At 47.8% G+C, this 25609-nt stretch overlaps 3 protein-coding genes and 1 long non-coding RNA gene across 6 annotated transcripts; 3 read left to right on the forward strand and 1 right to left on the reverse strand.

The window, feature by feature from the left end:
* The first annotated feature begins 446 nt into the window (after positions 1-446).
* On the forward strand, positions 447-19392 carry POLR1B (RNA polymerase I subunit B). Its single transcript, XM_064647792.1, has 15 exons — positions 447-652; positions 727-894; positions 2953-3099; positions 3943-4075; positions 5107-5243; positions 6808-7031; positions 8637-8808; positions 10388-10559; positions 11364-11645; positions 12199-12332; positions 12766-12936; positions 13551-13707; positions 15041-15237; positions 15635-15888; positions 18048-19392. Exons 1-15 carry the CDS (start codon positions 521-523, stop codon positions 18925-18927), a joined length of 3360 nt encoding a protein of 1119 aa, XP_064503862.1. The 5' UTR covers positions 447-520; the 3' UTR covers positions 18928-19392.
* On the reverse strand, positions 17749-21789 carry LOC135410895 (uncharacterized). The gene is made up of 2 exons (XR_010428925.1): positions 21691-21789; positions 17749-19291 (listed from the first exon to the last, which is right to left on the reverse strand). It is a non-coding gene; the product is annotated as an uncharacterized LOC135410895 (long non-coding RNA).
* On the forward strand, positions 20127-22362 carry PTCRA (pre T cell antigen receptor alpha). 3 transcript variants are annotated; one of them, XM_064647804.1, is made up of 5 exons: positions 20192-20290; positions 20446-20757; positions 20992-21033; positions 21349-21486; positions 22249-22362. In XM_064647804.1, the coding sequence occupies exons 1-4, from the start codon at positions 20248-20250 to the stop codon at positions 21456-21458; spliced, it is 507 nt and encodes a 168-aa protein (XP_064503874.1). In that variant the 5' UTR covers positions 20192-20247; the 3' UTR covers positions 21459-21486; positions 22249-22362. The 3 variants fall into 3 exon arrangements, with proteins under 3 accessions (XP_064503873.1, XP_064503874.1, XP_064503872.1); XM_064647802.1 differs by having other exon boundaries at positions 20200-20757; XM_064647803.1 differs by lacking the exons at positions 21349-21486; positions 22249-22362 and having other exon boundaries at positions 20127-20290; positions 20992-21297.
* Positions 21893-25513, forward strand: CNPY3 (canopy FGF signaling regulator 3). The gene is made up of 6 exons (XM_064647800.1): positions 21893-22029; positions 23743-23866; positions 23988-24084; positions 24511-24633; positions 24796-24913; positions 25025-25513. Exons 1-6 carry the CDS (start codon positions 21924-21926, stop codon positions 25231-25233), a joined length of 777 nt encoding a protein of 258 aa, XP_064503870.1. The 5' UTR covers positions 21893-21923; the 3' UTR covers positions 25234-25513.
* The last annotated feature ends 96 nt before the right edge of the window (positions 25514-25609 follow it).

Raw genomic sequence — 25609 nt, forward strand, 5'->3', positions numbered from 1 at the left:
TGTGATGTGTTTCCCGGGAGTTGGCGCACCCCTCATCTCGAGGTGACAAAGGTGAGACAGCAGCGTGGCATGACCGAGCTGGCCTCACCTCCAGGGCTGTCCCAGCACCCGTGGGAGCTGGGGGGTGGGCGGGGGATGCTGTTTGGGTCTCCAGGTGTGCGGAGGGGGCAGAGAGCGATGGGGGTGACGGGGTGTCAGGGCTTTCCACCCCGGGGGTGCGCGTGGCTGGGCGGCGGGGGGAATGCAGACGGCTGGCGAGCGGCTGCTGGGAGCGCCTGTTGGGAGGAACGCAGCTCCTGGAAACACGGCTGAGGGCGGGGCTCAGGCACAGGCGTGTCCGCCCGGCAGCGGCCCTGGATCAGCCTGGCGCCGCCGAGAAGCTGCGCGAGCGGGGCGGGGCCCGCGCGCCTGTGCGCACGCGCGCTCCGCGCAGGGGGCGGTGCGATCCTCGCACGCGGCGGCCCGAGCTGGCGGCGGGGTCTGGCACGCGCCGCTGCCCGGGTGGTTCCCTGAGGTGGCAATGGCGGGACCCGCGCGGGACCCGCACCGGCTGCGGCCGCCGGGGCGCGGTAGGGCCCGGCGCGACCTCACCACCGCCCACATCGAGTCCTTCAACTACGCCGTCAGCGAGGGCGTGTACCGCGCCGTGCAGGTTCGTGGGGCGGCGGGGGGCGGCTGGTCCGTACCCTGCCCTGCCCCCGCCGCGCTGACCCGGTGCCGTTGCAGGATGTGCCCCCGGTGGAGTTCGCGCTGAAGGACAGCCGGGTGTTGCTGGCGCTGGTCGGCGTGTCCATCGCCCCTCCCGCCGTGCCGGCCGGGACGGTCTGCCAGGAGAGGAGGGTGTACCCCGCCGAGTGCCGCGGGCTCCGCAGCACCTACCGCGGCAGGATCACCGTAAGTGCCCGCGTCCCACCGCCCGCTCGCTCCGCACACGCGTGTCCCCGTCCGGCGGGGCGGGTCCCGGTCCCAGCCCCGCCCTGTACACGCGTGTCCCGGTCCCGCCCGCACGTCCGGCACAGGCAGGGAGCGGAGCCGGCTGAGCCCCGAGCACGCCTGTCCCCGTCCGGCGGGCGGCCTCACGCCCGCGAGGGCGGAGCCGGTTGAGCCTTGTGCTCTAGTTAAAGGCCCCTTCCCGGTTCGCAGGTCCCACGGGGAGAGCGCTGAGAGCGTTTCAGAGAGCGCTGCCCCGCGTGGGGTCTGGGGTGTTGATGGTACGTGGGCGTGTTGATGTACAGGCTCACCATACAAACTTCCACACACGCCAAGCTTGTCGCGGTCCTGGCCCCGCTGCCCTTAGCCCATGTCACCCTAGCCAAGTTCTCCACGCTGTTGTCACATTTACCTTCCGAACCTGTAAGTTCGGAAGACCTTGGATGGAGACCCGTGTCATCCCAGGCTGATCATCTAAATCTTGTTTCTGCAGGAATCCAGGTTTCAAAAGCAGTGTTGCTCCCATACAGAAGTCCAGACCTATAAATCGTCTTGTTCACATGTTCATCGTTTTTCTGATTTGCTCTGAAATTTGCCTAGAGAGGAATCATGCCCAGCAGATATTTTCCTTTGCACTATGAAAAGATTTCACATTGCTGTTTTCTGTTAAAGTTGTGTAATTGTGTCTGAGCTGATTGCTTACATGAAGCACCTGGTACAAGGGAATGCTTGTTTGGAATCTTAGCTTTTTAGGTTTTTAATTTGTCCAGAACCTTACACTTTACACGCTAAAAGCCACTCTTAAGTGCAGTATCTTACCTGAACATGAAAATGGGGCAGTTACAGGTTGTTCACAGCTGTATTCCCAGTGGATCTTAGATTTTCCTGAGCTAGAGATGCTTTTATCTTTCACCCCTGAATTATTTCCCATGTCTTTTGTTTCCATTGTCTATCTGTTTAATCATTTTTGGAATGTTTGGAGCAGTTGGACAGAACAGTTTGCTGTGCCTTGTATGAAAAGGCATTGCCGTGTGCTGGGACAGGTTGGTCTCTCCCACTCTCTGCCTATACACAGCAGCAAGCAGTGAGTAATCATTCCCTGTTTCCACTGTGCTGCTTTAAGCACGTATCCCTCTCCTCAGTTTCATCCTGCAGGTCTGACCTCCCCAAGGTGAGAAGTGAGCCATAGTCTGCTGAGCAGCTGCTCATACAGGAGCCACTTTATACCTGTAGTCATTGTTTAAGATATCGACTGGAACTGTGCAGCAGTCTGTATGTAAGGCTGCACCGTGGATTTAAAGAGGCACAGTAACATTTCATTTCCCTTTCCTAGTAATTTCTAAGACTCAATTTACTCTCTTTAGCTGTTGCCAGGTGTTGAACCAATGTTCTTGTATTGCAGTGCCAGTGTTTCTTTCCTGCATGACAGTAGCTCTTTTAAAGCCTGTCGTTTTGCATATAAAGTTAGGATTGTTTGCTCCCACAGTTCTACTGCAGACCCACTGCCAGATCTTGTTAGTAAATTTTCTTTCCCACATGCTTTTCTTTCTCACTTTTCAGATCACTCTTGAGCATGCTATGTGAGGAAGTCTTAGGAAAGGTCTCTGCAGGTTGTAGTGCAGATGTGCTTTACTGAGCACTTGCTGTTTTCTTCTTTTAACTGTTAACTTCTGAGATTTCCTTTCCTATCCCATGGCTGCCTTTTTTACTTAGGCTGCTGTGTTGAAGGATCTGAAAGGCAAAGTAGATAATACCAACCTTGTTCACTCACCTAGCAGCTTCTTTACCTAGCTCTAGACTTGTATGATTTGCTTCTGTAAACCCATGTTGACTGTTTTCCAGAGCATAATCTTTATGCATGTATCTACTAGTTCTGCTTTTTATTATTACTACCATTTTACGGTGATAGAAGTCTGTTAAACTGTGGTTGAAACCTATGGTTATATGAAATATACAATTAATATAGCAGAAAATATTAAAGGGCAACTTAATTTGCTTACTGTTCATGTTGTATCGTTTCAGGCTGACATCAGCTGGTCAGTAAATGGCATGCCACAAGGGACTATCAAACAGCCCTTAGGGTATATTCCTATCATGGTGAAGTCCAAATTGTGCAACCTCTATGGTCTTTCTCCACAAGAGCTCATGCAGCACCATGAGGAGGAAGAGGTAACGAGGATTTTGTGGATCAGGAAAATCTGTATTTCATCTGAGCAGTCTGTCAGGCCAGCTTCTCTTTACAGTGCTGGAGCATTTATATTTTGTTTCAAGTTTGACGTGCTGTTTTCTCTGTATGAACCTTGATTATGGTGGTTCCATGAAGCAGCTTGAAAAATTTGCAGTCATGGCTGTTGTTGAATACAGGGATCTGTGCAGTGCCAATACCTCTCAACTGCTACCCAGCAACTGAGGGTGCTGTGAGAAGGCCTCTGTGGAGACAAAGATTTGGAGAGCAGGCATTGAAAGACATTTTCATTCCCAGTTGTCTTTTTCAGCTTTTTCCTCATCTCCCCAGTAGCATGTCAGCTGTCTGTAATTGCTGGTATTTAGTGCTCCATTTTGCACTCACGAAATGAGTGATCAAACTACAAAAAAAAAAAAAAAAATCAGAAAAATTAGCTTGTAGGTGACCAGATAGAGATGTTTCGCTCTGAAAATCCCTCTGGTTTATAAACTCAAAATGAGAACTTCAGAACATTTATTTTAAAAAGTTAATGTTAGCTCTTCAAAGATGTTCATTTGACCACAAAGGTTTTGGGGATGTTTTTCTTCCTATAAATTGTGGAACATGTATCCCTTTCCTTGCACTCTGTGCTACATTTAGACTGCATAAGTCACTAGTAAGGAGTGCAGCCTTTCCAAAAGCAGTGCTGAAACATGTCTTGCTATGTGTTTCCTAGTTAAAACGTGAAGTGTTTGTTTTTATTGTATAATACAGGCATTTTTTTCTTTTACTTAAAGTGCCAGTTCTGAGTTTCCAAGGACATAAAAATATTTTTTTTCTCCTGCCAGGAAATGGGAGGCTACTTTATAATTAATGGCTTAGAAAAAGTTATTAGAATGCTGATTATGACCAGGCGAAATTTCCCTCTTGCAATGACAAGACACAAATGGAAAAACAGAGGCCCTGGTTTCACAGAGTATGGTAAGCTGAACAGTTCCCTGCAGCATCCGGGTAATAACTACTTGAGGACAAACAGGATTGACCATCTGTAGCTGAATTTTGGTAGTTTGTTTTGTTGTAGCTCTTGTATAGTGTTTATATTTTTTACTACACATAAAAATAAAGGGCAAACAGTACAAGCATGAGGCAGGTGCTTGCCCTGTGGGAGCTGTTTGAGCTGCCCATGCAGAGTGAGGAGATTATATTCCAGGGCTTGCAGTGTATGTCACCTTTTGTTTCATGGAGGGTGCAGCTAAAACCCTGTCTTCAGTACAAGTCAGTGTAAACCACTGAACTTGTTTTGTTGATTTTGTTTATCCATACTTTGGGGTGGCACATTTAATTTCCATGAAGCAGAGAAACTAGGTTCTTGGCTGTCCCCTACCTTTGGTATGTATACTCAGCAAAACCAGTTTAAAACAGAATTAACCCAGAAAATTTTAAATATGATTTTAGACTCGGGTGTTACCATCTGCCGATTTGACTGGACCGTGGTGCTTGAATATACACTGTAGTTCCACACTAGTTTATTTCAAGGCAGTGCTAGATTAAGTGGTCCTTTTTCTTTTATTTTATTTTGTACTGTAGTGAATGGCATGGGACAGAACCAGGGAACACTGCATCAGCATTGCCACCCAAGCACAGAGATGTGAAAACTTGACTCAGAGTGCAATAAGGAAGAGTATTTATGTGTTGCTCTATCTTATAACCAAAGGTTACAGACAGAATAGTTGAGGCTTGGGTCTTTCTTTTTTTAAAAACTTCGTGCATCTTCCAAGCCTCTTAGCAAGTGTGCTGGCTGTTCTGAAACATCGCCCTGCTCTGCTGAGAACTGAATTGAGCTGAATTTTAAATGGCCCACTGATGCTGAAGTGAGTGATCTACCTTGTGTAGATCTACCTTGTCTCAGCCACCAAGTACCAACGTTTCTCCCATGAATTGTCTCACACCTGCTCAGACACGTCACAGTGATGCAGCCAGTTTTGTACAGCTCACTCTTGTTATTTTTGCAGGAGTAGTGATGCACTGTGTTAAGGATGAGCACACTGCAATAAATATGAACCTTCACTACTTGGAAAATGGCTGTGTCATGGTGAATTTCATTTTTCAGAAAGAGTTGTTCTTCCTCCCCTTGGGATTTGCTCTGAAGGTAAGCAGTGAATGCTTGTGCTTTTTATATTGAATAAATACAGAAGTTCTGCAAAGTATTTTTATTTTAAGTAATGAGAAGAAGCTAATTGCATTTTAAGTATTTTCAGTCCTCCTTCGTATTCTGATTGGAAAACAGTAGTCCAAACTGAGTCTATGTCTGTATTGTAACACTCATCTGCAGCAGAGGAAGTGTCTGCAGGGGCAAGAGAGGAGGGGAGAGTCACACAAGGGTTTCATGGTTTTTTGCTAATAAACGATCTGGATGGAGAGCTTGTGGAAAGTTTGCCACTTGCTGTGACAGATCTCAGGAATCTTCTTAGAATAGAATGGCAGCTGAATGTTCAGTGAGTAAACAACATTAAAGTCAGATTGTCCCATGTAAAAGTAAACCGGTGAACTGGCTTCCTTTTTTAAGAAGAAAAATAAAATGCTGTTTCTGATTGGAACTGAAAGCAGTGAAGATCTAGAAGGATCTATTTGAGTACCTTTGATAGATGTAAACTGTTGTTTCAATAGCAGGCAGTTTTCCTTGAGCCAAGACTTCTAAAATTCTTCCCTAAAAGCATGCTTTCTCTGGTAACTGCAGCTGTGTATTTTGCCTACAGCAGCAAAGCCTTAGAGCAAATCAAGAGGCCTGTGACACTACATGATGGAAGCATCATGTAAAATGGCATCACTGAATTCGTATCATCTTTCAACCTTCTTTCAACAAATTTTATCTTCATTTCAACAAAAGCGGCTCCACTGCGCTTCTGTTCAGCTGTAATTCTGGTTTCTTCTTGCTGTATAATCATCCCAGTGCTCTCTGTTAGGCAAGAGGCAGCATGTGCTTTGGCTTCTTCCAAATTGTGTATATCATGATAACCAAGCAGCAGAATTGAGCTTAAATTGTCCTCTTTTATAAAGAAATCTGCCTTAGTGTCTTTTTCATGTGGCCTTCAATTTTTCCTGAACTTTTTGAACCCTACCTACGAATTGTTTACTTAAAGATGAGGCACATTTGTCAGTAAATACAGAAGTCATTGGTGAAACAGCTTATTTGCTTAACCCTAATGTATAAAAACAAGTAGGAAACCATTATAAAAACAAGAACGTTGGATTTAAATATGAGATTTAGTATGTGAATGAAGTGCTGAAAATAAAGGAGATTCGTTCCAACAGCCTTCATCAAAAGGCTGAATTGCCCTTTGGTTCGCATGAGAATAAATAGTGGCTTTAGGCAAAGGTGAGTTAAATTCATGTTTCTAAGTAAGCTTGTTCTGTGAAGATATTACCTAAACAAAAGAAGACCTTTAATTTAGAGTGTGCAAGTTTGGAGGTTTTATTTTTTTTTCCTTAAATAACCACTCCTTGTATTGGGAGTACTTGTGATCATTATCAGGGTATGAATATCCCCTGCATTACTGTAAGCACCTCAACTCCACAGCATTTTTCAGTTTGCATTGTGGAAGGGCATTTCCAGAGGACTGAAACCCTAAATTATGGGGTGCCTTAGTTCTTCAGCTGTATTTTATAGACAGATGCTGTGACCTTATTTTTCTGATCTGATACACTTCTTTCAGGCATTAGTTAATTTTCCAGACTACCAGATTTTCGAAGAGCTGCTCAAAGGAAAGGAAGATGACACCTTTTTTGTGAACTGCGTTACTGAGATGATGAGGGCGGTGGTGGATGCGGGCTGTTTGACACAGCAAAATGTCCTCGAATACCTGGGAAAGAGCTTCAGAATAAAACTCAGCCTTCCTGAGTGGTACAGCAATGAACAGGCTGCAGATTTCATTTTGAGGTATCTATGTATGTGTGTAGGAGTGTGTGATGCAGTGTTACTGTATTGAATTTATAGGGAGATGTAAGAGTACTCTGCCATGTTACATCACCCTTTATTTTGATTTTTCACATGTGTTTATAAAACAATAACCAGTGGCCAGTTTTTGATGGGATTCCAGGATATTATGATGATCTGTATTTGTGGTGTTCAGAATTGTGTATTTTAATGGATCAACACAGGTATTCCCAAAATGATTTCAGGAGAGGGTATCAGTTGTTATTTAGATGTAAGTGATGAAAAACATAAATATTGAGGAAGAGAAGGTTAAAGCTAGGTCTGTGACTGCTTGAGGTTCCATATGTTGAACAGAAATACTGCAGATTGTTATCAGTTCACACAATTGCTGTCAGCTATGAGTAATTTTTATCTTTTAAAATGGAATAAAATAGATGCTTTAAAATCTTGCTTCTTCCATGAAATAAGTTAGAAAGCAATGGAAAAATTGCCTTTTAGACTGTCACTGTGACAGGTGTTCAACTAAATATTTTTCTGGTAAAGTAGGTGTTTGCTCTTTGAGAGTCTTCTTAGCACATGAAAAGGATCGTTTGAGATGCCCAAGTCCTTGAGTACTTGTAAATAGGTAAATATTCTATTGGGTGATTTGTTTGTGTTTTGGTTTTTCCTGTGAGGTGTTTTTTTTTTTTCTCTGATATGGTCTGTACACGTTATTTGCCTCAGCTGAGGAGATGGAAGAGGAAGAATAGTGAAACCTTGACTTGGGTTGTACCCTATGTGTAATAAGACAGAACAGTAACTTACCTGGACAGAACCTGCTTTCCGAGTTTTGTCATGCTTTGCAGTGAAGTTGTGAAGTGAAAGCTTTGGTCAAGGGCAATATCAGTCAGAAGTGAAAAGCCAAAAAAAAAATCTTATGAGTGCTGATGGAAGGCTGTTGCACTTGTGTCTTGGAGAGCAAGTGACCTTAAGTGTCTTGGAAAGCATTTGACCTGCTCTAGTGGGAATTAGGTGTGGCTTTCCTTTTTGTTTGTGCTAGAGTGTTGCTCAGCCTGCAGTTTTCCACGTGTAGGTTGATAGCAGTGGAGATTTGGACTTTCTGTGGCAGGACACCGGTAGTGTTAACAGAAATATTTTGTGGTTTACTACTAGTTTCCATCTCAGGTTTGGAGTGGGGTGCATGTATGTGGATGTGTGTGTGTGTATGATCAGTGTCATAGCTACTGTAAAATAACACAAACCTCGTTTGTTGGCTGGCCCCAAATCAAATAGCTGTTTAAATAAACTATATGCTTATAAGGATATCTAACATGAGAGCTTGTAAAATCAATCTTGCACAAGGTTCAGCTTCTTTTAAGGTGTATCCTTGACAAAACTAGACCCTTAAAATGACAAGTTGATAATTTTTCAGCTCAGTTTCTGGGTTGCTATTATTATTTTTATTATTATTTATTGTAATTTTCATTTCACAAAGAGCAACTGCAGAAGCTTGTGCCTTGTTAGGCTTTTTATCCAAAAAAATTGGTTTATGATTATTTATAAGAAACTTGAAGAACAGCTAGCATGAAGAGATGATGTTAGTTGTCCTCCTTCTTTCTCTTCCTTCAGCAAGTGTATCTGCATTCACCTGACAAATAGAACTGAAAAGTTCTACCTGCTCTGTATGATGACCCGGAAGCTGTATGCTTTTGCCAAAGGGGAATGCATGGAGGATAATCCAGATAGTATCATGAATCAAGAGGTTCTTACCCCAGGACAGCTTTTCCTTATGTTCTTAAAGGTAAGATTTAAGCCTGTAAATGTAGCGGTCATCCAGTCCAGACCCCACAGTGACCATGAGGTCAGGAGAAGTGCAGGAGCCAGACTGAAGAGCAGGGAGCCTGGATATGCTGTGAAGGATGAGACAGTTCTGGATGTAATGTTATCAGGCAGCATAGCTGAGGAAGGCTTGGCTCTCTCAATATGGGGTACTAAATATGCTGAAGAAAAGCCTATACAAAACCTGGAATAAAGAGCTTCATAGCATACCAGAGCAAATTAAAGTGCCCCATTCAGGGTGGGAGTCTGAGGAAGGAGGAATACCAATCCTTCTGGTGTTTGAAGAGTGTGTTGAAACAGCATTCTTATGTTATATCGGTTGATATGGGAGTGGTTACAATCTGCCTTGTAGCATTGCTGCTTTTTCACATGGCAAATGTGCAAGAAAATAACCAGCCCCAGCCTCCCTCACCTTTCAAAAGTGATGATTCGTGATGTTATCATTGCTCTCACATCTTTAAATTCTTTTACGGATCAGAAAGTTGATAGCATGCTTCTGACTTACACAATTAACTTATTACTATACAATTACTATACATACTTATTCCAATTCAATATGAATTCAGAGTATTTCTAGGGATACTTCATTTTAGGATGCAGTGAGGAAATCAGTCCTGTTCAGAAGCTTGATTATCCCATGAAGCTCATTGTGGAATAGCAGTTCTCATCCCCAGCTAAAGATACTTCCTTGAGTTATTAGATATCTGTACTTTAATCTTTCTTCTCCCCTTTAGCCCAAATTCTCTTTAGCATTGTTTTGTTGAAAGACTTAAAACCTCTCTACTACTTGAGTGGATTGAAAGTGAGTTTGGGGAAGCATTTTAGTGCTGTATGGAACAACCACCAGGAACTAGAAAAGGTTGCTTTCCTGCCTAGCCCTGTCAGATCAGCAGGAGAGTGAGTTAACAGCCCCTTTTTTGAATTCAAAGATCCTAAGTAGTCTAAGTCATACCATGTACAGTGTATACAGTGGCTTTTCACCAAGAATTCAAAGCATTGATGGATGTCTCATGTATTTTTCCCAATTTCTTTGCTATCTACAATCACAATAGTGATTAAATTACAGATAAAATAGAAATCCAATCCACTATCTCTGATTGTCTCAGCAACATTTAAATATTGTATTCCCATGGCTTTCGAGTTTGTGTATCTAAACATTTTTTTGCTTTGTCGCTGTATTTAGCAGAGTTGTTCTTGTGGTCAGATTATACGTACAGTTTCTTTTTCAGATTTTGTTTGTGCTTTATGGAATTCTGTTATTGTACTGCATTTGCCAGACTCATCACCAGTCTAGATGGAAGTGATTACTAAGCTGTTGGGTGGGTGTCTTCTTTGCAGTTCTGTGTTGACATAGTACCATCAGCATTTTGATAGAAGGAAGTCAGTGTGGGAAATAAGGCTGGAAAACTGTCAGTTCCTTAAAAGTTGTCCATTCTGGCTGATTTCAGAGGACTTCTTTAGCATGTGCAACTGAGGATGAAGTTCTAATATGAGCCTTTATTTTCCTGTTTTAAATTTAAATCTCTCCCTTTAAACTCTAGGAGAGGCTTGAAACCTGGTTGCAGTCTGTTAAGTTTGTTTTGGAGAAAAGAACGGAAAAAGCAGATATCAGCCTAAACACTGACAGCTTGGTGAAGGCATTCAGCCTGGCACCAGACTTCACCAAGCCATTTGAATATCTTCTTGCAACTGGCAATCTACGATCTAAAACCGGTAAATCTGCAGGCTTAGGAAGCCTTTTTTATTTTTTCCTGTATTGACAGAATGAGGAACAGCATAAAACTGAGCTCTTAACTGCTTGTAGGCAGACATTGTACACTGTAACTGAATTAGTGGAAGGAGTTTGAGGAAAGATACAGTTGAGGAAAAAGCAGGATTTCTCCTCAGGCATAGGCATTGTGTATGGTATAAAAACAGGTTAGTTATTAAAGCAAAGACTCTATCCACATAAATAGTTGAAACAAAATTTAGCATTGTCTAATACAGCAACTGTATTTTGATTTGTTTCCCCAAAGGTTATTTCTTCTAACTTAGAAGGTGCAATGTAAGACAAAGAAGGGGCATTTGTTAACCAGAACTGCGTCCTGAGTCATGTGAGCTTAAGTGGAAAGAAACTGCTTCATTAGTATATTTCAAATTTATCTGATGCTTCCCTGAAGTGTCTAGTATGACAAGGTTGTACTGTTGTAATGGAGTGCCACTAGAAAATGAAATTAGATTAAAAGGCTGCAGAATTTTGGTAAAATGTACCAGCTGCAAATTCCTGGTCACTTCACTGGGAATTACTTTCATATGTTTGTGAAAGGAACTGGATTTTAAGCAATAGCTTGGAATTTAAAGTCTCTAGGTCTCTTGTGGGTCACTTAGTTGCGTGTGTACATGTGCCTCTCTTGTTAGGATCCACAGTGAACATCTTTAGGGCTTGTCAGTGAAAAATAAAAAACTGCCTTGTAGTATCATACTGCATTTGTTAAAGCTGGATGACATCCTGACAAATATCTCAACTTTGTTCCCAAGGCCTGGGCATGTTACAGGACAGTGGTCTCTGTGTGGTGGGGGACAAGCTGAATTTCATCCGCTACCTTTCCCACTTCCGCTGCATACACAGAGGGGCAGCGTTTTCCCAGATGAGAACTACAACTGTGCGCAAGCTGCTGCCCGAATCCTGGGGGTTCCTGTGCCCTGTGGACACCCCAGATGGAGAACCCTGTGGTCTGATGAATCACATGACGGCTGTGTGTGAAATAGTGACAGAGATGGTGCCCGTGACAGACATTCCACCTTTGTTATGTTCCCTAGGTATGTTTTACTGGCTTGATCATTTAATTAAGTAGTCTTCCTTTTTACCTCACTGCCCTGAAAACATGTATCTCCACGTAGCATCACAGCACACAGTTAAGAAGGTGAAATCAAGTTGAACCTGTACTTACCATGCTTTTGCTTAGTGGTAGGCCTGTCAGCCTTTTGGAGAGTGTAAAGTTCAACATAAATGTCTCTTAGCTGTGTGCTGTAGAGTGAAGATCTTCATTGAAGCACGAGGAATTGCACAGTACAAGGTCTAAGAAACTGGACTAAGCAGGAGTAATGCTCCTGGTGACTTGAATTGAACTGCAGCACACTTGTGATTGCCACGATAATGGGAATCCTTATTTCAATCAGAAAAATGGGAAGGAGAATGGCATTCTTAGTTGTGAATGTTTTGTATTTTCCAATAAATACTCTACAGCTTTGTCCTGAATTTTTTGATGTCTCAGAAAGCTTTTTGGCGCAGATTGAGACTTTGTGCTGAAATAACTTCTGTGTTTTGTTTGCTCTTTTGGCTGTTCCTTCTGTCAACCTCCCCTTCTCGCAGGTGTCACCCCCATTGATGCAACTCCAAGCAAGCCTTATGCAGAGTGCTACAGAGTTGTGTTGGATGGCTCTGTGGTGGGCTGGGTAGAGGGGGAGCTGGCTCCTGAGATTGCAGAAACCCTACGCCGTTTCAAGGTTGTTCTTGCTTTAAATGTTTCTTAGCTAAACATCCTCAATATGCAGTGGTCAAAAATAGATATGTTTGGAACTTTTTAGTCTTCCATGTATTTGTTTATCTTTTTTAATCTGACACAATAAGTTATCTTTGGCTGTATATTGGTATTGGGGTGGGCCTTTCTGTTTTGCTTTTCTATATCCATATGTTTCATCTCTTGGTTTATGAAGTCATAATTTTTAAAACAAACTATTTTTTCTTGGAGAAAAAAAAGATAGACATATTCTGTCCTTTTCTTAGTGGAGATTTTTCTAAAAGTATTTTTAAGGTCTTTTCGTGTATTTTATTAGTGGCTGCACCTGTGATTGACATTTTTCATAGTGTAATGTGCTAGATGCAGTTTAACTAAACCAGTGCTGGTTTGTGTTTCCAAATTGGTATTTCTTTGCTCAGATAACACAAGAGAAAAGATTTCCTGGACGGGCAGAAGTGGTCCTTATCCCAATGACAGGAAAACCCAGTCTGTATCCTGGATTGTTCATTTTTACTACCCCTTGCCGGATGGTGCGGCCTGTCAGAAACCTGTTCTATGGAAAGAATGAATGGATTGGTACTCTAGAACAGGTCAGGTTTGCATATTTCCGTGTTACAGAGCTTTCTGACATCAAAAATGGGTTTGGAAAATATTTGCAAAAGGAGCTGAGGATGGGGCATAGGGAGCTTGTGTTGAAGGGCTAGAATAGGTGGCAAAAGGGTTTTTGTCACTTTCTGCTAATTGGTTTCTGGTAAATGTCTTGGATGGACTGTAGAGATCTTTTTGAGATCTTGACATTTGCTGTCAGTATTCATTTTGCGAAGCCTTAGAGGTGAAGGATTGCTGTCTTGTGTGTACTGTGTCACCTTGTGTTACATCGTGTTCTCCAAATTGCTCATGGGCAGCCACACAGGGGATTGCTAGGAAGCTTGCCAATTTGGAACATTTAATATGGGAGACAGAAAGGAGGGCAAGTTACTGCAGTTCTGTATTTCCAGTCTTTCTTTCCTTGCATCTAGTCTGTGATTGGTGATCGGTAGTTTAATAGCTGTCTGATTTTTCTTGCCTGCTAATACACTAAGGTGCAAACGACAACCACATCTAAAAATTAAATGGATTAAAAGCCATTGGAGACAGCTTTGTTTTGCTTCCTTCCCTTTAAAAGAAGGAAGTGAACAACCATTGTCCAATTCAATGCTTGCAGATCTTCATGAACGTGGCCTCGCTGGAGTCAGAAGTGGTGCCCGGAGTGACCACTCACCAGGAACTCTTCCCTCACAGCATTTTGAGTGTTGTGGCCAACCTCATTCCCTTCTCCGACCACAACCAAAGTCCACGAAACATGTACCAGTGCCAGATGGGTAAGTGCTATAGTACTCAGTGCCACAAGTCTCTGGGCAAGGAAGAGGGTAGAAAAAAACCCTCTCACATGTCTATTCCAGTGTGTCTTCCCACATACCCAAATAACAGCTCTTCCCAGACATTGTTTCAGCATTAAGGTTGATGAACAGCCATTTTTTCATAGCAAAGCAAATGAAGTCAAGTTAGTCATCTTAGCTGCCTTCCAGTGGGTAGTCCTAAGTTGTTGCACTCATGTTGCCGTCTTTAAGCCTTTAGTAAGTTTTGTGTAGTTTTTCTAAAACAATTAGTTTAGTTTATTCTTAGACTATTTTTCTTAAACGTTTTCTTTGTTGTTGTTGATCATATGGAGAAGCAAAGAGCACTGCAGCAGCTGTTTGGTGATGTTAGTGTCTGACAGCTGTGCTGCCAACAGTCCTCCTGTCCCCACAGCTGATGGATAACCTGCTTCTGACTGATGTCTGCAGTAGGTGCTCTGCAGTACTTAGGGTGAGGTTTCCTTGTCACCTTCTCTCAAGAGTGACAGCTGTCGCAACACCGCAGCTGTTGAGAGGACATTTGCTGGGCATCTGTTGCAAGGGAGTAATACAGCACTGTGGCAACAGTGTGGGTTTTCTGAAAACTACTTGACAAAGATTTAAATGGATTTATTTGGTTGTCTGAAAGAAGTTGGGGTAGGATATGTAGTGGGGTTTCAATCAGCTGATTTGCAAGAATCTTATTGAAAAAAAGGCTAAGAGAAAGTGTGGGTAGGGGCTTGAGGAGAGCAGGTCTCATTTATCTCATTAACACCTCTAGTATATTGAATTTCTAACACTAATATTAGAAAGATGTCCTTAAAACACAACCAGTTTCTCATACTTTCCTGAAAGTACCAATGTGACTATGTTTAAAACTCTTTCCTCGCCATTATATTTATACTGCAGGAGCAAATGCTTTTTGGCCTGGAAATATTTAACATGTGCCTCACTATGGGAAACCCTGGGGAGAAGACACAGACACACCTCTCAAAAAAGCAAACCAAACCACAAACAAAAAAATATCCCCAACTAAGCAAAACCAAAACCACCACACCAACCATAGTGGGGATTTTGAAATTGCAGAAAATAAAACAAAAATAGTCCTTATAAAATGCTATGAAAGGAATTGAGTATTGTGGTTCATAGAAAATTTATAGCTGGGCTTAGGGCAGTTACTAAATTCCAAGTTTAAGTATTTCCACCTTTTTTCTTAACAAGATACATGGAGGATGAAATGTACATTAATTTTGAATTGATCCTGAATAAATGCAAGTTTCTTTCCTCCTCCTTTCCTCCTTTCCTACCTTCCTTCTAGGAAAGCAAACCATGGGGTTTCCAGTTTATAACTACAAGGATCGCTCAGATAACAAGCTGTACCACCTTCACACCCCCCAGAGCCCTCTGGTGCGGCCCAGCATGTATGACCATTATGGTATGGACAGCTACCCAGTCGGCACCAACTCAGTCGTAGCTGTCATCTCCTACAGCGGCTATGACATGGAAGATGCAATGGTAAGCTACCAAAAGGAGAAATCCTGCTGTTCTCTGAAAGAATTTGATGTGGGGGACTGGGAAGAAGGATGGTACCGAGCTGAGAAGACCCTGCTTTCTGCCTTTGCTAGTCCTCACTCTTTTTGGGCAGATTCAGGAGCGCTGGTTAAGTGTTGTTACGGCAGGTAATGCTGGAGGTACTGGGAGTAGAGCAGAGCTCCTTTGTGCAAGACAGTGAGCTTCCAGCATTGAAAAATACTGGGGTTACAGGAGGCTTGAGCCTTTTGGAACAGTGACTTTCTGGGAGGCTTTGTTTAGGAAGGCAGTGTTCCATAATGATCTGATGCTTACCTTGTAAGTGCTTTCTTTTTTGAAGTTACTAGCAAGTCTTTAACAAGCCTTTGTTTCTTCTTTTTAGATTGTGAATAAATCTTCCTGGCAGAGAGGATTTGCTTTTGGAAGTGTTATCAAGATGGAGAGCATTGACCTTTCCCTTAAAGCCAGCAGGGCAGGCGATAATTTAGTATTTGGCATCAAGCCTGGTGATCCAAACGTTATGGAGAAGCTGGATGCTGACGGACTGCCTTTTGTTGGGTCTATTCTACAGCCCGGAGACCCATTCTACAGCTTCATGAACCTCAACACAGGGGAGACCTTTACAGTGCACTATCCGTAAGTACAGCTTGTCTGTCCTGGCTCTGCTCACCAGGTGGTGAGAGCAGTTGGCCCTTTTTCTCCAGGTGTTCCCTTTTCTCCTGGTGTCTGTGTCTTGACAGAGATCGTGAAGTTCATGCTGTAGATGACTCCCACTCATGCATCACATCTGTTCTCTAAGCCAATTTGTGCTGCAGAGCTGACTTATCCCAAGAGGAGTATCTGAGGCAGGTGAAAAGAAAGCACTTGCAGAAGTGTTTTGCTGTCTCCCAAGGATTGCTGCTCTGCCTACGCCACAGTCGCTTTCTGTAGCTTTTTGTCGATTGATTTGCATAAGATGTTCTGTCTAAAAAAAAACCAAAGAAACACCAAACAAAAAAACCCAAAAACAAAACAAAGTTCCTGATCCCAGAGGCTTGCCAGAAAACCTTGTAAGAAAGTTGTTACAGGATTAGGGGTACAAAGAGCATTTTTATTAACATTACAGATTCTGCAGAATATTAAAATATGTCAACTATACCCCTCCCTCCCCCTGGAATATTCTGGGGATAACTTTTATAAGATTTTTGAACTTCAGTTGAAAGAAAGGAGGATGCTGGGGCTTTCATTAAAATCCTTTTAATTCTTTCAGGAAAGGAAATCAAAAACGTTGACAAAACCTGATGTATTTAAGTGCATCCTGCACTCCCAGTTGTCCATACAACTTCAGGTTGTCCATGTGTCCCTCTACAGCACTGATAGAGTGGGGATAGTGCTGTGTAATTATTCACATTGTGAAGGCAAATTAGTTTGAGAAGCACTTGGGTGACACAGTAACTGGAATTACTGGGAAGGCCATTGTTTACTGCTCTGTAACAGATGCTGCCCTGGCTGCACTGGGGAGTCTGCTGTCGTAGAGCAGGACTAAGAGACTCGGCACATTATCATGTGGAGGTCTGTAAGCTCAGCCTTGTCTTCTGGTTCTCCTACCCCATGGTCCAGCTCCCCAGCACTCATGCTAGCCTGGCCTTAGTTAAGATTCCTTATCCAGAGAGCCATTTTACCTCTGTAACATTCAGCTTTTGTTCATTCTCGATCCCGATGAGGTAATTATTTAGTTTTCTACAGAGAGATGAGGCTCCCAGCTTTCAGTCTTGGCTCCTGCTCCCAATTTGCCCCTTACGAGGGATTTCTCTTTACTGTCCTAAGTGCCTTTTATGCTGCTAGACCATAGGTGTGGGCTTGGGAGGACAGAGCCTTTGACTTCAAAAGTTTGAACAAGCTTGGAAGAGGCTTATTGTGCTGGTTTTAGCTGGTGTAGAGTTAATTTTCTTCACAGTGGCTAGTATGGGACTGTGTTTTGGAAACTTGAAGCACAGTTTTCTCTCTCTCTTTCTTTTTTTTTTTTTTTTTTTTTTTTTGTGATGGCCTGTGCTGGTTGCATATGGACACAACAAAATAATAGCTTTGAAACAGGAGCTAAACTTGCGTACAGGCCTTCCACAAACACTGTGTTCGTTAGGACACAGGAGAAAATTAGCCTTGTCTTGGGACAAAATGTATTCCTTAGCCATTGTCTCCAAAATAAGTGGAGAGTTTGGGCTGAAAGCTCTGTAACAACAATTAGCAGACACCCAGCACATGGAATATGGAGGTTGAGGGCTCATCTGGAGAAGGAACACACCCCTGAACAAGGCACTTGTTGGCAAAGCTCACACTTTGCCTTCCCTTTCTGATCTGAACTTTTGTGTCTGCTAAAGAACTGAACCCGGTTCTTTACTTTGGTATTCTATCAATATAGTGTCAGTTTATTGGAGGTAGGAAGAAGGACTTGCCTTAACGCAAAGGAAATGATGCTGGGATGCAGTTTCTCAGATACAAAGTGTGATACAGATCAACCAGGTTTAAATGATCTTTATTTCAAATCATGGGTGGCATGTGACCTGCTGACCTGGAAGTGGTAGCTGAATGGCATTTGTGAGATGCCCTTATATTGCTTTCTTGCCCTAATTCTTACGCAGTCTGATTACCTTTGCCACTGCATAGTACTTTGAAAAATGGTCGTGTTTCCCAGCTGTCCCAAGGCATTTTATAAGAACTATGAAGTGGTTAAGGTTTTTTGCTTAATTTTCCTTTCCTAGCTAAAAATCATTGACGTGCCTGACACCTTTGCTGTGATTGTTTTTCTGCCTAAACAGGAATAAGGAAGTTGGCATTGTAGACAATGTCAGGTTATGCAGTAATGACCGTGGCACTGGGAAATTCAAGAAGGCTTGCATCACTGTGAGGGTTCCCCGAAATCCAACTATTGGAGACAAATTTGCCAGCCGTCACGGACAGAAAGGTATCCTGAGCCAGCTCTGGCCAGTTGAGGATATGCCGTTCACAGAGAATGGGATGGTTCCAGACATCCTCTTCAACCCTCATGGCTTTCCCTCCCGTATGACCATTGGAATGTTGATTGAGAGCATGGCGGGGAAGTCAGCAGCACTGCATGGTGTCTCCTATGATGCCACTCCCTTCACCTTCACAGAGAAGAAGTCTGCTTTGAAATACTTCGGTGAGACTTTAGTGAGCGCAGGTTATAACTTCTTTGGGACAGAAAAGATGTACAGCGGCATCAGCGGCCTGGAGCTGGAGGCAGAGATCTTTGTGGGAGTGGTGTACTATCAGCGCCTGCGCCACATGGTCTCGGACAAGTTCCAGGTGAGAACAACGGGGCCCCGAGATGCTGTCACCAACCAGCCTGTCAAAGGGAGGAACGTGGAAGGTGGGATTCGCTTTGGTGAGATGGAGCGGGATGCTCTGCTGGCTCATGGCACATCTTTCCTGCTGCAAGACCGCCTGTTCAACTGCTCCGATGGCTCCATTGCCTACGTGTGCACAAGCTGTGGCAGCATGACATCTCCTGTGCTGGAGAAACTGCCCCACTCCTCTGTGGCAAGCAGCAGGAGGTACTCCTGCTCAGTCTGCAGCGAGGTGGACACGATTGAGGTTGTCCCTGTGCCCCATGTCTTCCGTTACTTTGTGGCGGAGCTGGCAGCCATGAACATAAAAACAAAGCTCAAGGTGGAGTAGCTTTGTCCTCAGCACAGGAATGCTGCTGCTTGGAGGAGGCACGTGTCATCCTGCCCTTGCCCCTGAGAGTTTCAAGTGTTATGTCAGTCAGTTCTCAGGTTCTTCAAATTTTTGCAAGATTAATTTGACAGTTGTATTGAGATGGGGTGGTCACCAAGCTGTGTGGAGAGGAAACATGGCTCTGTTGAAGTTAATCTGCATTTCCTAAAGGCTCACTAGCTATCAAAAAGTGGTGTATGGAAATCAAGCAATATTGCTGCTCCCACTAGGCTCCTGGGTTGAGAGTGGTGGGATTCTTTGTCTTTTGAGTGCTGGCTGAAGCTGCATAGGTGAAGAGGTCATAAAACAGCATGAAATGTGGATGCTGAAAATGACAAAAAAATAGATATATTTTGTTTTTTGAAGAAAAATCCTTGAAAAACCTATGCCTTAATGATGGCTATGTGTTAAAGTGATTGGACATGTTTTGTTTTGCTTTATTGTCATACATGTGCCTTAACCCACGAAGAAGAAGGCACAAAGTTCTGCTGCATGAAGCCACAGCCTTGACTGCAAGTAACCACGGTTGCCCTGCCAGTCGTGTCCTGGGAGTGTTTGGTGTGGCCACGCCCAGCATCTGTCTTGGTGTAGCACCACAGTGCTGGGGTTGGGTGTTTTTTTTTCTGGTTTGCTTGTCTCTGGCTGAAGCAGAAGAAAGCAGAGGCCTTTCCAGCCTGGCTCCAACCCTGAATCGCGCTCGTGCAGCGTGGACACCATGGGGCGGGAGCTCATCCTGCCCCCCTCAGTGCACGGCAGCCGCTGCCCCACTGCCAGCCAGCCCTGTCCCAGGCGCCCTCCGTTCCCCTCCACCCCCCCGCCGCAAGGCAGAGCTGGTCAAGAGTTCTTCGGTACGTTTCTACATCACCTGCCGTCAGCGCCGTGCTGGGGCCGCGGGGGGTGCTCAGGGCCCGGCGGGGCCGGGGCGGCGCTCCCAGGGCTTGGTGGGCGGCGGCAGGCGGGAGGCGGTGGGGGTGTCCCCCGTGGGCGAGGCGCGGGGGTGCCGCACGCCCGGTGGCTCCCGCCCGCTCCGCACCATCTGCAGCACCTCGGCCAAGGAGGCGGCGGGCGGCGGCGCCGGGACCGGGACCCGCTCCATGGCGGGGTCCGGAAGGAGCGCCGGCAGCGGTGGGGCGGGGCGGGCCGTACCACCGGCGGGGGGCGGGGACGGTACTACTGCGGCGGGGGGAGCCAGCCCCGGCCCCGCAGCCCCGGCGAGGGGCGGCGCAGCTGGTGCCGCGGTTGGGGGCTGAGCCCTCGGCAACCCCATGTGCCGGAGCCGCCATGGAGGTGCTGCTGGCTGCCGCTCTGCTCCCGCTGCTGCCCCGTGAGTACCCTCCAAGTAGCCCCAGGACAGCCCCGGGGGCGGACGGGCCTGATGCCAACCAGCCTGTGTGTGAAGAATGGGCACCGCCGTGCTGGCAGCCGTGCTGGGTGGGATGTGTGAGGGATGCAGTGCCCCTAAAAGCCTGTCTCCCCCAGTTGGCAGGGCAGCCATGCCTCTGCCCACCCTGGCCCCACCACTGAGCATGGTGCTGGCCGGGCAGCGTCGGCGGCTGGTGGTCTGTGTGGTGAGCGACCTGGCCCCTAGCTCCGGCCACGCTGTCTGGATCTCCAGCGGGAATGGCAGCATCCTGCCGTCCTTTGCCTACGGGGCCTCTCAGGAGGATGGTGGCACCGTCTGCTCTGTCTCCCTCCTTTCCAACGACCTTCTGGCCGAGGGAGAACTCGCCTGCCATGTCGGGGCCAACAGGACTTCCCCGTCCCACAGCTCCAGCCCCATCCACATCACGGGTATGACCCTGCTGCCACCCCTTCTGCCTGCCTTGCCCACTGCTGCCCAACCTGTTGGATGCCCCGGTGGCCCCTGAGGAGGGGGGTGGCAGGGTCTCTGGAAGCAGGTGTGAGGCCCTGTGGGCCAACGTTACTGCCTCGACTGGCAGGCACAGGAAGGGGTTTGTGGCCAGCCCTGCTGCACACCTGGTGCTGGGCTGCCAGCGCCTCCCCAGCTGCTCTTTCATCCCACAGGCAACGAGGAGGTGGCAGAGCTGTGTCCTGGTAGCACAGCTGGTAAGTCTCTGGCCCTACCGTGGTGGGAATGTCAGTTACCAGGGAGAAAACCCTGCTGGGCTCCTGGCAGGGGCTTGACTGCAGCTGTGTGGTGGTTGGGATGGGTTTTCCCAGTGTGAAGGCACCTGATGGGAAGAATGGGGATGGTGGGTCAGAGCCAGCCTGCCTCAGGGACAGCATGAGGGTGACATGAGGTGACTCTGGCACACGTAAGGCTTCCAGATCCCCCTGAACCTGGCCCTGTGGCAGGCCTGGAGAGGATGTGGGGGCAGTGGGTTTTCTGTGGCAGGCATCACCCCCGCCTTTCCATTGCAGTGTTCTCGGACCCTGCCTTGGCAGCTCTGCTCATGGCTGTTCGGGTGGTGCTGCTGAAGGTCATGCTCTCAGATGCCCTCCTCACCTCTATCCTCCTCGCCCAGAGCTGAGGGCTTGGCAGATGTCTACCCCTGAGGGGTAAGTCGCCCTGTTTCGGCCTAGGGGTGTGAAATGCACCCAAAATACTGTGGAGACTGGAGAGGGAGGGAGAGAGACAGTGTCATTTGGGGGGGTGCTGGGTGGGAATCTTGTGTTGGGGGGACAAGAGAGAGGGGCTGCCATGTTCCTGTGGGTGGCATGGCCCCGGAATTACCTGGAGAATGGGAAGGGAGCCCAAGGTACCTCGGGGGGAAGGTTCCCAGAATTCCAGGGCAGGGAAGGACCCTGGGGGCGGCCGTTCGCATCGGGGCCACGTGGGCGCTCTGCGGGACCGCCCGGCGGGGCCGCGCGCCGCTGGGATAGGCGGGCGGGGATTGGTCGTGAGGGCCACGCGCGCCGCCGGGATTGGCCGGCGCGGCTCGGTCGCTATGGTTACCGGGTGGGGCGCGGCGGGAGCGCGCCCCGGAAGCGGAGCCATGGCGGCGGCGGTGGCGGGGGCAGCGCTGCTGGTGATGCTGATGGCGGCGGCGCTGGCGAGGGGCGACGACTCGGACTGGGTGCGGCTGCCCAGCAAGTGCGAGGGTAAGCGGGGCCGCAGGGAGCCGGGGGGATCGGCCGTCGCCGGCTGTCTGTTCGAGCCGGGGGTTTCTGGTGCGGGGCTGCGCCACTGCGGGCTGCCCCTCTGCCCGCCTCCTGCCCGCGGGCACCGGTGTCCCCGGTTCGTAGCTGGGGCTGCTCGTTTCTGCTGCTTACAGTTCGTCTCCGCGACGCTTCCTCCCTGAGCAGTTCCTTGGTTCACAGGCAATCCGGGGCAGGTCGTGACGGACATTTGCTGTTTGCTGCGGCTTCCTCTGCCTTTGCTGTGTAGGGACAAGTGGAGCTGGACAGCAAAGAGAAAATAAAGAAATATGGAGCTCTTTACAAAGCTTTCCCTTCTGAGGAAGTAGCTCTGGAGACGCTGATGTCCGAGCTCTGCTGTGACACCTGCATCCTCAGAGAAGCATCAGAGCGAGCACTGACCACCCTCTGCTCCTCTTCCTGCCCAGGCTTGGAACCTGTGTCAGTGTGCAGCAATAGCTGTGGGCAGCACCTGGATAACTGGATCCAGCAGTGAGCACACCTGGCATGTGTGGAAACACTGCAGCAGGTATGGTGTGGAAAGGGACATCCTCAAGGCCTGAGTCCAGAGGGGCTGCAGGAATGAACACTCATCCCACCTGAGAAATGGCTGCAGCCACCTCCAGCCCCTGGTGCCAGCAGAGAAAAGATCGTGCAGGAGGTGCACACAGGGATTCTCAACATATGCATGGGAGCTCTGGAGAAGCCACCTTGCTCTCTTCCTGCCTGTGGCACGACCCTCTGCTCACATCATTGCCTGGGACACTGTCTCATTGCTGCCACCAGACAACTCTTGCTGGGGCTTGGCCCTTCTCCTGAAGTGGGGCTTGAAGAAGAGATGGCTCCTGACAAACAGCAAAGGACAAAACTTTCTCCAGCTTCCTGCAATCCTAGTTTTGGGCAAGCAAGTGCCACACCATTCCTGGCTTCCACCCCTCCGACACAGTGCCTCCTTTCCACCCCTCTACATTTCCAGTTGTAAATGCCTGAGATATTTCTCCTGCTCTCTTTTTCTGTAGCTCTGTTGAACTCTTTTTACAGAAGAAATAAAGCTTTTTTTTAGTTTTATAAAAGAAATCATGCACTGCGTTCTAAAGCTGTTGGTGCTTTGATCTCTGCTGCAGTGTTGCTGGAGCTCATGGCCTCTCTGGCAGCGGCACAGTCCATAGCCAGCACCTTGTCCTGCCACCCAGCCCACTGGGCCCTGCCAGTCACTTGGTCCCCAGCACAGTCCCTGTATCCCCAGAGCACTGAGGGAACCATTACCAGGTGGGATGTTCTGTGGTCACGAGGAGAAACTACGACCCATGCTGGGACATGTGTTGCGAAAAGATCCTGTCCTCTTCAAGAGGAAGAGAGCAGCTTGTGTTGTGGAGGTAGAAACTTCGGGGGGAAACCTGCAGGCAGAACTGGGCTTGTCTGACTTCCCAGCTGTGCCGTAGTGGCCGGCTTACACTGAGGCATTGTTTTCAGTGTTCCTGCTTCAGGAGTTCTCCAGTGGAAGCAGTTGAGCCATTCCTGGTTATTTCTTTGAGCAGCCAAGGTGTGTTTTGTGTTCACAGCAGATTTGGTGTGCCTGGCTTCTGGGCTAGTTCCTGCTGCTGTCCCAGCTGCTCTGTCCCACTGGCCATCAGAACAGTGACACCCCCTAACTTGCCTGTGCTCTCCTCCCTGCAGTGTGCAAGTACGTGGCTGTGGAGCTGAAATCTGCTTTTGAGGAGACTGGCAAGACCAAGGAGGTGATTGACACCAAGTACGGCTTCCTGGACGGGAAGGGCTCTGCCGTCAAGTACACCCAGTCGTAAGTAGGAGTGGGATGGGGGTCTCCTGCTGCTGTCGCTGCCTGTGGTCTGCAGAGCTGAGGGCTTTGAGAGGCTGTTCCTGGGGGGCCATGCTAAGCCTGAGCCCTCATCTTCGTGCAGGGACATACGGTTAATCGAGGTGACAGAGAACATCTGCAAGCGGCTGTTGGATTACAACCTGCACAAGGAGAGGAGTGGCAGTAACAGATTTGCGAAGGTGAGGTCTGTCCTCCAGTTCCCTGCTCCCAAATGTCTCCTGCACTGCCAGGGTGACAAATCAATTCATTCTTCCCATCCTCTGGATTCCCTGCCAGTGCCCAGCATCAGAGGCCATGCTGCCCCCCAAGTCAGGTATGGGGTGCTGTCTTGGTGGCGGTGGGCAGGCCCCTGCCCTCGCCTGCATGGAGGGAACCAGAGGCTGTCTTCCTGTTGGTTTTGGAACCACGTTTGCAGACAGGGACTTGTTGCCACTTGAACTCCCTCCTGGTAATGCCTTACCTGGGGGGTAAGGCCCCTCCCAGGGGCCTTTGTCTGGCTTGCACGTTCCTGCATTGCTCGGCAGGGTTGTGTGGCTAATACTGGGAGGGGAGAGCGGAGCCTGGCAGGAGGAGCACCACCTGACCAGGCAGCTCTGCTCCTTCAGGGCATGTCGGAGACATTCGAGACCCTGCACAACCTGGTGCACAAGGGCGTCAAGGTGGTGATGGACATCCCTTATGAGCTGTGGAACGAGACCTCCGCTGAGGTGGCTGACCTCAAAAAGCAGGTACCCAGACCAGTGGGACTGGTCCTCAGTGACCTGGTGGGCCAGAGTAGAAGGGGAGAGAGTCTAAGGGTGCGCTACTGGAAGCAGGGTGTTGGCAGGACCTGCTGTCTTGGTCCTGCTGCACCAGCATGTGTCTGGAGCTGGGCTCTCCTCTCTGCCTAGTGCGATGTGCTGGTGGAGGAGTATGAAGATGTGATCGAGGACTGGTACAGGCATCACCAGACGGAGGATCTCTCCCAGTTTCTCTGCGCCAACCATGTGCTAAAAGGAAAGGATACAAGTAAGTCCTGGCTGCTGCCAGGGGCCGTGCAGGAAGGGCAGGGGAGCCTTGCCCAGGGCACAGGGAACCTTGCCTCTCCCTCAGAGCCCACTCTGCCCCTCTCTTCCCCAGGCTGCCTGGCAGAGAAGTGGACTGGCAAGAAGGGCGACTTGGCAAGTGTGGAGGAGAAGCAGAGCAAAAAGAAGAGCGGGAAGAAGAAGAAAAAGGACCAGAAGGATGAGAGCGTGGGAGCTGCCAGCCTCCTGGACACAGGGGAGGCCCTGGAGGAGGGGGTTCAGGAGAAGGCTCCACTCACCCACAGCCCAGCTGATGAGCTGTAGACGCGCAGTCCCAGCCCCCGCGGCTGCCTGCTCTGGGGTTTCAACCCGTTGTGCCTGTGGGTACCAAAGGAAAAGGGACTTGCAACCCGGGGGAGACCAGAGCGCCCGGTCCTGCCTTGTCAGTCTGGGTGCCATCCTGCGATTAGGTGTCACGGAGCCGCGGCCCCAGCCCTGTTGCGCCTCCCTGCCGGGGGCTTCAGCTCCGGGAGGCTGCGAGTGCTGCCCCGGCGCCGGCTCTTCGCACCGAGCCGGGACTGTAAATAAAGACGTTTTCCCCAGAGCCGCCGCTGCCGGCCCTTCTTCGCCCGCGGTGCCGGGACGAGCGCAGATCCTGCTGCGGGCGGGCCCTGACCCTGCCGGGCCGAAGGTCGGGGCC

The sequence above is a fragment of the Pseudopipra pipra genome, chromosome 3 (genome assembly GCF_036250125.1).
Source record: "Pseudopipra pipra isolate bDixPip1 chromosome 3, bDixPip1.hap1, whole genome shotgun sequence".
NCBI classification, from domain to species: Eukaryota; Metazoa; Chordata; class Aves; order Passeriformes; family Pipridae; genus Pseudopipra; species Pseudopipra pipra.